General features: G+C 41.4%; 1 protein-coding gene across 1 annotated transcript; it reads left to right on the top strand.

Moving 5' to 3' along the window:
• Positions 1-1,001: 1,001 nt before the first annotated feature.
• On the top strand, positions 1,002-8,962 carry TBX22 (T-box transcription factor 22). The gene is made up of 8 exons (XM_046672557.1): positions 1,002-1,176; positions 1,789-1,975; positions 2,772-2,873; positions 4,248-4,422; positions 5,299-5,463; positions 5,834-5,898; positions 6,256-6,341; positions 8,349-8,962. Exons 1-8 carry the CDS (start codon positions 1,002-1,004, stop codon positions 8,960-8,962), a joined length of 1,569 nt encoding a protein of 522 aa, XP_046528513.1.
• The last annotated feature ends 3,374 nt before the right edge of the window (positions 8,963-12,336 follow it).

The following is a 12,336-nucleotide window of genomic DNA, read 5'->3' as shown; positions in this document are numbered from 1 at the left end:
CTGGTGGCCCTGGAGTCCTTAGGCTGTGTTTGCTGATTAAGTCATGTGAGTAAGAAGCGGCTGTGTGTGGGAATGCTGGGCTCCAGTAGAGACAGGGCTTGAAAGCCCAAGGATCATTGACAGTGTGCATCTGGGAGGTTCCCGCTTGCCCTGGCCCTTGCCTCCCCAACTGGATAGAGAAGAAAAACTAACAAATAGCCCACCCATTTTGAGACCAGGACTATAGAACAAACTGGTCCTCTACTTTTCCCCAGTGTGCTCACTGGAGAGCAAAAGACCTTGATACACTTCTCTGGATCTGGTTAAATAATATTTGCAGTTTTGTTGGAAAAGTGGCTCCTCGTCGGCAATTATTTCGCATATCTCTGAGTTTCACAATTTAATGTATAATAGTAACTTTGCATATCCCTCCTCCCTATTATCCTGAGCCCCTTTACAGCCAACTCTCAACCCCCTCCACCCCTACCCCCGTCCGACTCTGAAGTGTCACTCATAGTGTTTTTTTAATGCTTCCGACAGTTTCCAAAACAAACACTGGAGGCTGTGACCGGCGGGTATTCACTCAGTCCGATGCAACAGTATCTCCCAATCCTAGCGGCCTGAGTCGCCATTGGCGGCAGGTCTGCTCCCTAAAAGGCCCGCGCTTGCCAATCTCTGCGCTCTGCCAAGTCCTGGAATCAGGGATTTGAGGACTGATGGTCTGCACATGTCCGCTAGGAGGAAGGAGACTGCAAAGGAAAGGACGACTAGACTCCACAGGACTTTGGCTCCAGTTTGATCTTCTCCTTTCATTCTGTCTATTCAAAGAAAAAAATATACGTATATATAAAAATTATACACAATTCTTTTCTTTGAATATACATCCAGAAATTATTTTTCTGTTTTGGGGACTTTTCCGCTTTTTCTCCTTTGCCTGTCTTCTGCGCCCTCTTTACCTCTCCCTCCCTAACCCATCTCAGGTTGAAACTTTGCAGTGCGCATTCCCTTCGCCCCCTCCAGGAATGGCTCTGAGCTCTCGGGCGAATGCCTTCTCCGTGGAAGCTTTGGTGGGGAGACCCAGCAAAAGAAAACTGCAAGACCCAAGAGAGGAGGCGCAGCTTGAGCTGCTGGAGAAAGAGGGCGGAGAGGAGGAGGAGAGAAGGAGCGGCGCCGAAGGGAAGACATGCGAGCAGCCGGGTAAGTGCCTCTACCGCAGCCCCAAAGCTCTGAGCCCGGTACCTGCGCTTGTTGGATCTGCAAGTCTCAGTCTTGCCCGCGACGCTGCGGAAGGGCGGCTAGCCCTACCCTAGGATGTCCCGGCCCAGCCTGATGGCAGCCTTTGGGGCCGCAAGAACATCTCAGCCACCTGACTGTAGGGGAAGTTTCAGAGCCTCCAAGTTCAGCCCTAGTTTGTGGTTCACTTGCGGTGAAGGGGAGGGACCCTACATGTTTGTGGAGAAGTGGGACTCTCCAATCTCCCCAAGCCGTGAGAGCCAGAGAGTGGCTGTTTCTCCGGGTAGAAAACAGGACACGCACCGGGATTCCGAGGGGATTCAGCTTGGGGGACCGAAAGCCTCCTAGAGAGTGAGGATGGGCAAATTTGAAGAAAGGCTGTGCCTTTCACTGGACGGGACGTGGGCCCCTTTCTCTCCATCAGGGAGCCACAGTGGGTGTTGTAGGAAACTTAAGGATCCGCCGCCAAGATTATTGGGGAAGAGACAAAGCCGGTCTGCTCCCAGACAGGAGTCAACGAAAAGGGGGCGCGCGAGCTGTGAAGCTCAGTCAAAATCTCGATGTCTTTCTGCCCAGCAGAAAAACGACCCAAGACAGAGCCCTCTGCAACTGCTTTCTTATCCTGTGGAGGCGGCAGCGGCGATCGCAGTAGCGGCGAATGCCTGGAAGAGAAAGATGCTATCCAAGTGGAGCTTCAAGGATCCGAGCTGTGGAAGAGATTCCATGACATTGGGACTGAGATGATCATTACCAAGGCCGGCAGGTTCGGCTCTCCCCAAGCTGTCCAAGGGCAGCCGCTCTCTAGTGTTATGCTTTAGTACCCCTACCCCCCACACCTCCACTCCCGACAGGTATTAGAAAGTCACTGCCTCTCAATCTACCATACTAGGACATGCCTGGCCCATGTTAGTGGCTTAGCCTTTCTTTCCTGTATAACGAGACTCCAAGAGCTCATTCTCCCAGCTCCTGCCTGTGGAGTATGTGACAGAAATTAGACCTCTCAAGGCAGGTGCCAGATGCCACTCCCACATCTTAAACAGTGGACAAGCCTCTCTGTTAAAATCTCACAATTATCAGTGGGCAATAGCCCATCTAGCAGGCCTCAATCTACTGTCCCTTAGCCCAAGCCAGTTTGAGGTGGGCTTTTCCCACTCCTACCTTTTACTGTGGGGCAGCTTCTTCATGGCAGCTTGGTAATTTGTGTGTGTGAATCTTCCTAATTTCGGTCTTTCCCAAATCTCTCACAGAAAGTACCTCTGAAAATTCGGGGAAGGGGCACAGATTTTTCCTTCCTATAGCTTTTTATTATGATGGTGGTGGGAAGTGAGGTGGACACTTGTGGTAAGGATATTCTGCTTCACTCAAAAATCCTGAACTTGTTCAGTCAAGCCTACAACCAACAATCTTTCTTCATGTAGCAAATATCGTTCTCTGAACCTGTCCTAGAATGGGAAGAGTATTGTGAATTCCTTCACTTTTCATTTGCCCCCACCTCTGCCCCACTCCAAATGTGTCTAAAAGAGCCCAGGTCAGTTGCTATGCCATTTTCTCTCCCACAGGCGAATGTTCCCCTCTCTTAGGGTCAAGGTGAAAGGACTGGACCCAGGAAAGCAGTACTTCGTGGCCATCGATGTGGTGCCAGTGGATTCCAAACGTTATAGGTAACCAAGTCCAGAGGAGAGTGCCCCAGGCCAGGCTGGGAATGGGGATTCTGATCTATGGAACCTGAGAGCGCTATTTTGAAAACTCTACCATGAGGGGTGGGATTCTCTCCCATGGGCTTTGGGAGTTGAATTTTCTCACTCAAATTGAGGTTCAGACTGAGAGAGGAGCAGGCTTACTCCTCTTTCCTCTCACTCCTGGAATGCGATGCTAATCAATGTACCCCAAACCTTTCAGCTTCCTGCTGCTCTGGCCTTGGCTGCGCAAACAAACTGCAGAGGGTGTGGGCTCAGGCAGCTGGGACGGGAGCTGTTTGAAGGAATTTGGGGAGAAATGCCTGGACTTCTCGGGTCCATACTGGGCTTTGAGCTGTGCTGCTTTGGCAGCAGGTTCCTGGAGGGATGCCCTGATTTGCCATCCAAGGCAAAGCTAGCAGTTCTCTCTCCTAGGTCCATCTTTTCTTCTTTCCTTAGCCTCTCTCCTGAAGCAGTGGCCAGGTCCCAAAGAGTACAAGTACGCTTTCCTCTTGATATAAGCTCTCTACCTAGAGCAGGTTAAAAGTGCAGAATTGATCTGAAACGAAGAGTCCAGTCTGTGTCAGCAGCCCGGAAGTGTAAATCTGCCAGGCTTTGGCTCAGGGCAATGGGAGTTTTGCGAGAGGTGCCTGCACCCGGGCTGCAAACTTTCGACTGAAGTGGGTAACTAGTCTTTCTAGGAGACAGCCCGCATCGCGTCCAGTGCTGCGTTTGAGGGGCAAGGAGAAGGCTCAGCTCAATAGCCTGCTGGGGCCCCAGACTGGAAATAGCAGAACAAGCAGTTTGCTTCTGCATTTGAGCTGGCTTGGGAATGCGGTGCCCAACTGAGCGATTGAGATTAGAAACAATAGGAAAATCAGTCCCGAGACCACCTGGGGCAGAGTTCCTGGGGGTATTCTGATGCAAAGCTTTGTTGGGGAAAAGGCTTCTAGGATGACTGCTGGCAGTGGGCTGGACAGACACTCTCCTCACCCCTCTGCTTCTTCCCTGATGCTTCTGGCCCGAGGCTTAAGGATTTTTCCAGCGACTCTGCCCCATAGAACAGGTTAGATCAAATTTTGTTGTGGTTTCTGTGAGGAAATACAAACCAGACTCTGAAATCTCATAACATTATACTTACTCTGGGACTTCATTGCATTTTAATGAAATATGCTTATTTTCAGTTTGCTTTCTGACTTTGAACACTCTTTGGAAATGAAGTTGGATCTTCTACTAGTTGCCTTTGGGATTAGCGGGCAAACCTTGGCCGAGGCTCTTAGCATCAGAGCCTAGCAATCTTCCTCCCACGCTCCTGGCTGTGGCCCTCTGTTCCTAAAGCCACACTCTGCGCCTTTTCAGGTACGTGTACCACAGCTCACAGTGGATGGTAGCCGGGAATACGGACCATTCCTGCATCACTCCTAGGTTCTATATTCACCCGGACTCACCCTGCTCAGGAGAGACCTGGATGCGGCAGATCATCAGCTTCGATCGCGTGAAACTCACCAACAACGAGATGGACGACAAAGGTCATGTAAGTGTGTGCAATCCTTTGCCCTGAGGAGGGGAGGGAGATGCCAAGGCCTCAGCCCTTGGGTGGCCCTGGAGAGGCCAAGGAGGCTTTTTCTCCCAGTTGCCTAATGTGGTCTATAGGAACTGTTCAAGTTCTGGGCCTGTGACCAAAGTAGCTCCTATGGCCTTTGTTTTGCATCTGAGAGTGCTAGGGGATGGGGACGGTGAGAGAAGGGAATTTGAGGATCAAATGAGGCTTGTTTAAGCCAGGATGTTTGGTCTGGGAGAGTGTAAGGGAACATTTCACAGAGCTCTCTGACATCTCAGCCTCCTGGGCAATCACTGGTGGCTCTGATTGCTTTCTCCTAGACGGGGCACTTTCTGTGTAGCATGGTGTGGTGGAAATCTCCTCCACAACCTGCCGCCATGGAAGGCCTTTTCAGGTCACCAGGATCTTAAGCCATCTTCCCAAATGCACCCCGGCCTGCCTTTGCCCTGCCAGGCCATGTGCCAGCCACAAAAGGAGAAAGGGAGGCTCCCAGGATTAGGAGGTGGGGAGATGTCAGAGGGTTGCCCATCATTTACTGCAAGCCTAGGGAATTAATGGCAGGCACTCATTCCAGTGATACCTGGGGATATCACACGGTCACCCACGGTTGGAAACAAGAAAAGTCCCATCTGGAAATGGAATCACTGCTGCTTGGTGCCGCTGTGCTGCCCTGCTCTGGAAACCCCGGAGCCTTGAGGGCCTCTGTCTGGGACCAAATGGCACAGAAAAGTCCTTGTGTGTGGCTAGTCTAGCCTTTCTGGTTTAGCCTTACTTTTGTGTGTGGGCAGGTTGGGGGTGCGGAGGAGGGGAAGCCAATTTCTAGGCAGCATTTGATGATTTCTTCTCCAGATCATTCTGCAATCCATGCACAAGTATAAGCCCCGTGTGCACGTGATGGAACAGGACAGCAGGATTGACCTGTCCCGGATTCAGTCCCTGCCCGCTGAAGGGGTTAAAACGTTCACTTTTAAAGAAACTGAGTTCACCACTGTGACCGCTTACCAAAACCAGCAGGTAAAGCCAACTAGGTCCCAGGCAAGCAAGGATGGCCCCAGAGGGACTTTTGGGATAGAGGCAAACTGTACTATACGGATAGAATTTTTCACAATTAAAAAGAGTCATAGTGCTATTGCGTTGTCATCAAGCAAGTTTGATCATGAATTGTGTGGATCTTGTGTTAGAAAGGAAAGCACAACAAAGAGTGCCAGGAGAGAAAGGACATAACCATTCCAAATTTGACTTACCAATATGCTTACATTTATTTAACATGCCATATTACATGTTGAAAAGTGTTTTTGTCGTGGTTGTAACCATTAAAAACAAGGGAGATGGTGTTATTAGTGAGGACACTGACTTTATCTTGCTCTCTCTTTTGAATCCATAGATTACCAAACTGAAAATAGACAGGAATCCTTTTGCTAAAGGATTTAGGGATCCTGGAAGAAACAGGTAAACAACATAACAGTCACATCTAATGTTTATATAGCTCTTTTCGCAAGTATTACAGATTAGTAAACTGTGGCTTAGAGACTCAGGGGACCTATGTTTTGTAACTAGTAGGTAGTAGGAAAGGAACTTAGCTGTTTTGTCTCCAAAATCTTGCTTTCTCCCTCTCTGAAATTGTTTATTCTAGATTCCAGGGGGTTTATTCAGGAAATAATTACTGGGAATTTTATTCAGAAGTCTACCTGTAAAATAAAAATATTTCAGATATTCACCCCTAAAGGCTATAACAAAATAACTCAAAAGTTTACATAAATCATTATTTTCAGGAAATGCATTCTGGAGGTTGAATCTCTTTTTCAGGGGTGTTTTGGATGGGCTTTTAGAGACCTACCCATGGAGGCCTTCTCTCACTCTGGATTTTAAAACTTTTGGTGCAGACACACAAAGTAAGAAAAGTTTTATTAACTTTCATTTTTAAAAGTAAATGAAATAAGAACAGTCAGAACCTCTGTACCAAATACTACACAAGGGAAGAATTACATGCCAGAAAATGTGTGTTTACAGGCAAGTGGGTGTATATTTATCTTGATGAGGAGGTAAGAGGCAAAAAGGAAGGAGAACTGGCATGAAGGAAAAGAGCAGAGCCATGGTAATGGTGGGTTTATTGACTTCTATCTTCTTGAGTTATCATGCATCCTGAAATCTCCAGATCTCATCTGGATTCTTCAGCATCTCACTATATCATACTCTTTAGGATCTGCCCGTGATGCATTTGTGGCCTTGTTTGGAAATATGTTAGGTATTGAAATAAATATTTTATGTTTTAGGAGAAACTTTCAGAACATGTTAAAATGACTTCCATTAAATTTTGCCATCACTTAGCTCTAATTTTCCTTGTGTTGTGAGTAGGGAAAATAAATGTTGAAAACAATACTAAGCCAGCACAATTAGATTAATTGCCATAAGCATTTAAAATATTTGCAAGGTATTTGTTCTCAGGTAGGGCATTACATGAATAAATGATAAGAATAATTAGACAACGCAGGCTTTGTGGTGGAAGAACATATATCTTCTTTTACTCTGATATCTAACAATGAATAGAAGAATCTTTATTTGCAAGCAACATGGAATTATTTTACCCCTTTTATCTTTACTCCATTAAAGTTGTTTGTCTTTGAACATTAACGCAAGGTTACAGTTATGGAGAAAATCATCAACATTATAAGTAGATTGAGTTTTATAAGATATAACTACCAATCAAAATGTAAAGATATCAAGTCTAATATTTTGGTGAAATGTTTCACTGGATTGACTGTGTTAATTTGGTTTAGAGAGTTCCATAGAAAAATAGGAACACTTATTTTATAGTATCACTTTAACTAATAGCATCTAGGCAGCATGCTTTTAAAATATCCAAACCAACACTAAGTGTACTAAAAAAGAAAAAAAGCTAAAGATGATCATTAATTGATAATTTAAAATACACAGTTTTCTTAATTATTTAAGATGCCCATAATGTTCTTAAATTGCAAAAAAAGGGTATCAGTTTTTTAAAATAACTTTTGAATGCTTAGTTATAAAAGATATTTGCCATCCTGTTGATAAAGAATTAGGTTATGTCTATGCATACGTCTATATACACAAAATAGTTAAGAAAAACAATAGCAATACCAAAAAGATCCCACAAAAAATTGACCAAGTTCACTCAATAACGAATTTTCTAAATTCAAACACTTACAAAAATAAGGTGTAGTGTACAGATTTTCCTGGACCTTATAATTATCTCTAACTCTAGTAAATGCCGGGCCACCATAAAAGATCCCCTGACTACATTGATACAAACACTTCCATTTTCATCTGGATATTTTTTAACCTGCAAAATTTTCTTTAACTCTTGATATAGTGCACCGCTGAAGTCTCCCCATCCGTACTTTTCATGCAAGGAAAAAATCTAATGCATTTAAATGTTATTTTAATTTATAAACATTACTTTCATGTGCACTGATTTTTTTATCAGACTGAAGTTTTCTGTATAATCCCAAGCAACCAATTTCTTCAATTTAATCAAGCATTTAATTTAGTAATTTTTTTAAGCTTAAAAAATTTAAAAAAATAATTTTTATTTGTAAGATATACTTGGTTCTGGGTCATATGTAATTGGACTTCTTCTTTATTCATTAGATAAATGTTGTTCAAGTGCCTAGCACAGTTCTTGTACATAGTGAATGCGTAACACATGAAAACAACAGCGGTGCTAAAAGTAATAGTGATGGTAGTAGAGATACCATATTCAACTTTAGTCAGAAAAATGAGCATGCTCTTTACCAAAGAAGTTAAAAGAACTGTGAACTTGCAAGGAAAGCTAACCTAAAAATGAAACAGGGATAGCTATGGACATGATTCTGATTCAGTAGGAACACCAAGTTCATTGTTTACTGAATTGTCATTCACAGGTGGAAGCAGTGGCTCATCTCCAGTGACCTCTAGTGGAGGGGCTCCCTCTCCTTTGAACTCCTTGCTTTCTCCACCTTGCTCCCCACCTACGTTTCACTTACCTACAAGCTCCCTTGGAATGCCCTGTCCGGAGGTGTACCTGCAGGATATCAACCTGCCCCTTTGCTACAAGATTTGCCCAACTAATTTTTGGCGACAGCAGCATCTTGTCTTGCCTGCTCCTGAAAGGCTAGCAAGCAGCAACAGTTCTCAGTGTTTAGCCCCACTCATGATGGAAGTTCCCATGTTATCTTCCCTGGGGGTCACCAATTCAAAAAGTGATTCTTCTGCAGACTTCAGTGGGCAGTGTCTACAAGCACCTAATTCTGCCAATCAAATGTTGTATGGATTACAGGCACCTGGAAATATTTTATCACCATATCCCATTGCTCAGGAAGCAATTGGTTGTTCTTTCCATCCTTCCTATGGCTTTTATAGGTACAACTTCTCCATGCCATCTAGACTGATAAATGCTGACAACCAACTCAAAGTGAATGACAACCGTCAAGTTTCTTTTAGAGAAGGCAAATGCAGTCATGGTCATTGGTATCCAAGAATTAATCATTGTCTTTAATGGAATAGTCACGTTCACTTCTAAAACAATTACATGTGAGCGCATATTTTTTTTTATTTGTAGCCAAAGAAAGGTTAAGAGCTATTGGGTTTAAAAAGCTTCATTATCAGAGGGTATTTCTCTGTTATGCATTTAGAGTGCCTTATCAAATGTTCACAAGAAGTTGTTATAGGTCAAATATGACCTATCGTGATAGATCTCGATTACAGTGGCCTTGGGCCTCAAAAAAGATACTCAATAAATATTATTTAATGAGATGGACTACCAGTGAAAATTGACTCCAGATGACAAAGTCTCCAATTATAGTGAAGCCAGTTTACCATGTCAGCTGCCTCTTATATATTGACAATGACCAAAAGAAGGTGGATTTAATTCCTGTGAAAGTAGTGAAACAATTTTAGTTTAATCTATGAATATTGGTGTCATTGTAATTATCTATCTAGTAATTGTCAAGGAAAATTTCATTGCTCATTTGCCTTATACTTTTATATTCTGCTATTGAAGGAGCAACTAATCTCAGTTTTAAGGTATAAATAAGGACACAAACTTTCAAATATTAATCTTTGCAGCCTAAAGACCCTTTAATCCTTAAGGAACACAAAGATTAAATGAAAAGCAAAATATTCTAAATAAATTTGATCTTTTACTTCCTTTTATTTTTTGGATCATTCCTAGGTGAAGCTTGTTTACTTATTCCTCTAACAAACCTGGTATTTTATACACAGTTTACAAAAACAAATTATTGTAGTTCGCCAAAAAGACCATGGAATTATAATTTGAAGGAGGAGAATATATCTGAGTCTGGAAATATGAAAATATCATGACATCGGGAAAATTTAATTTCTCTTTTGTGCTTCAATCATGATAAATTAGACTCGACAAAAAGTATCATAAATTAGACTTTAGTTTATGAAGTTGAAAAGTTTCTTTTGCCTGGTCCTAAATTTTCTGAAAAGACTTGTTAAGTATAACCTATATATAATTTGTATATCCTTAAAATTAATCATATTTTAATTTTTATGCTACTAGCCCTACAATTTATTAAGCAAAGACCCTTCAAATTACAATGGCATGACTTAACTTTTGATAAACTAACCAAACTGCTAAACTGCTTTCTCTAAGTTTTCCAACACATATTAGGAAGAGCATGTCATTATTATTTATTTTGCTCAAAATGGTTATTTCCTCTTAAGTATATCTTATAAGTGTGCCTTCCTATATATACTTTAAAATTATGTGCCTGTTCACTTCTGGGGCTATGGATAGAACAGCACATGGTTACATTCAAACTGAGTATTTTCGTCAAGATGAAATATTATTTGTGGCCCAAACTAACTAGGTACCTATTAGAAAAGTCTTTGAGGCAGAAAACTTGTACTACCTAAGTTTATCAAATCAGGGATCAAAGCAGCAAGTACACTTTATTTCTGTCTATTCCAAAACAGTAATGCTGTAGGTTAACTTACACTGCTAAAATAAATTATGATTTTTTTAAAGCAGAAACTCCCATATCAGATTATAATGAAACTTATTCTGATGGTTTACCTGACAGATAATTAGTAATTAACAACAGAAAGTATTTAACTAAAAAGTCCAGAGAATCTCTGGGTTACTTTTTAATGATTATTTAAGAGAAAGCATTAATTTTGTAGCTACTTGAATATATATACCCGATGCTTTATATTTCAGATCATTTTGCTATATTTTGCCCATATAAAATTGACAATACAGAACTATATTGATAAAGGAGATTAATATAAAGGGGCAAAAGTTTAAATTTTAGAATCTAAACATCTACTTTAGGCTGTTTTTGTATAATGTTCATAAATTGCCATTTCATACTTTTAATTGAAGAAGTAACCAAGGGAAAGCTTTCATAGAAAATTAGACTTAGAAGAGACCTCAAGAAGTCTAGTAAGCAGTCCCCTACTTTCTGAGCAAGTTACTCATCTGCAGGAAGCTGCTAACAGCTCTAATTCATGCACAATTAATATGCAGTGTCCTTACTATTTTACATTGAATAAATTCTTACTCCTCAATGTAGGACGGTGCAAAACTCGGGTAACTTGGTAAATTGAGGCTATGGTTCTGGAATAAAAACCAAAATGCCATGGAATTCTATTAATTTCAACTGCATCAACTAAATATTAAGCTCGCTTTAAAAATCTACAAAAATCAAAAGCCACTCTGGTTAGACAAGGTATGAAATAGCAAATGAAAGTGGCCAAATGGTACTTAATAGATTCCCAAGTCTGATAATTAAAACTATTTCCAATTGGTTTGATCATATATATACATCTCCCCTCCCCCAAAATAAAACATCCAATTCAGCTGACTAGATTTATAAAATCTAATTCTTAACCTGACCTGGTTATATGGCTTACCGCAAATAAGTCTAGAGAAAATAAAATTTTCATCAAGTCTGTAAAATTTGTACATCGAGTCAGGAAAGAAGTGAATGTTGCTTTGTCTTTGTATCATTTCGAGTCAAGCTCAAACCTGTAGTCAGATTCCCTTGTCAGGAAGGTTCTATTTTGTGGAACAGCCAGTCAAGCTGAGATCAAGGACTTGATTTCAAGTTTGAGCTTGGTTGCAGAACACATGTCTAAGTGGGTAAATGCTCTATTCATTACATTTTAAAGACAAAAATATGACTTTAGATAACATAACTCAGAACGTCAAAACTATTATTTCTTTTCACAAAACAGAGGGGCTAGGACTCCTGGATGTTATATTATAAAGTCCAATATATAACTTTAGATTACATATTTGAGTCTTCAAACATTAATATAATTGCTCATCTTCACTATACTACAAAATGAAGAGTTATATTTTCCCCAAGCTATGAAGGTAGATATTCATGATATTTCACTGCCGTTAGGCATGGGTTCTACAACTGGTCTAAGAATGGACAAGACTTCATTCTTCTTTTGTGAGGTTGAAGTGTGTCTATGGCACGAAAAGAAATGAACAATTAGAATTGTCAAGTGATGAGTCAGTGAATCAGTCCTTGAATGGTCAGAGTCCTATGTGCCGACTGCTTGACAAGGTGCCAACAATGAATAAAGACAAGCATCTATACTGGACGTTAAGAAAGATTTCCCTTTCATTCTCCTAAGCATTTATACTATGCACCTTGGGGAAAATCACGGTGCACATAAGGCAGGTAGCATGTATCTTGTTAAGTGTTACTGGTATAATGCTAAGCCAGAACATGACTGAAATAAATGCTTTGCATACATATTTAAAATATATTTTACAAAAATATACAAAAATGCTGATGACAAATTTAGATGCTTTGAGACAGTAGTGTTATATGTCCACATATGTATTGGGGTAATATACAGTTTTTATCTCCCAGGTAAATGTCAATA

Source organism: Equus quagga, chromosome 10 (genome assembly GCF_021613505.1).
Source record: "Equus quagga isolate Etosha38 chromosome 10, UCLA_HA_Equagga_1.0, whole genome shotgun sequence".
NCBI lineage: Eukaryota > Metazoa > Chordata > Mammalia > Perissodactyla > Equidae > Equus > Equus quagga.
Note: the sequence above shows the minus strand (reverse complement) of the source record. Positions and strands in the feature narration are given on the sequence as shown.

Bases quoted from the DNA above. Each gene is read 5' to 3' on its own strand.
- TBX22 (XM_046672557.1), top strand. From the start codon at position 1,002: ATGGCTCTGAGCTCTCGGGCGAATGCCTTCTCCGTGGAAGCTTTGGTG. The intron at 2,874-4,247 runs GTAACCAAGTCC...GCGCCTTTTCAG, and splicing joins GTGGATTCCAAACGTTATAG to GTACGTGTACCACAGCTCAC. The intron at 4,423-5,298 runs GTAAGTGTGTGC...TTTCTTCTCCAG, and splicing joins AGATGGACGACAAAGGTCAT to ATCATTCTGCAATCCATGCA.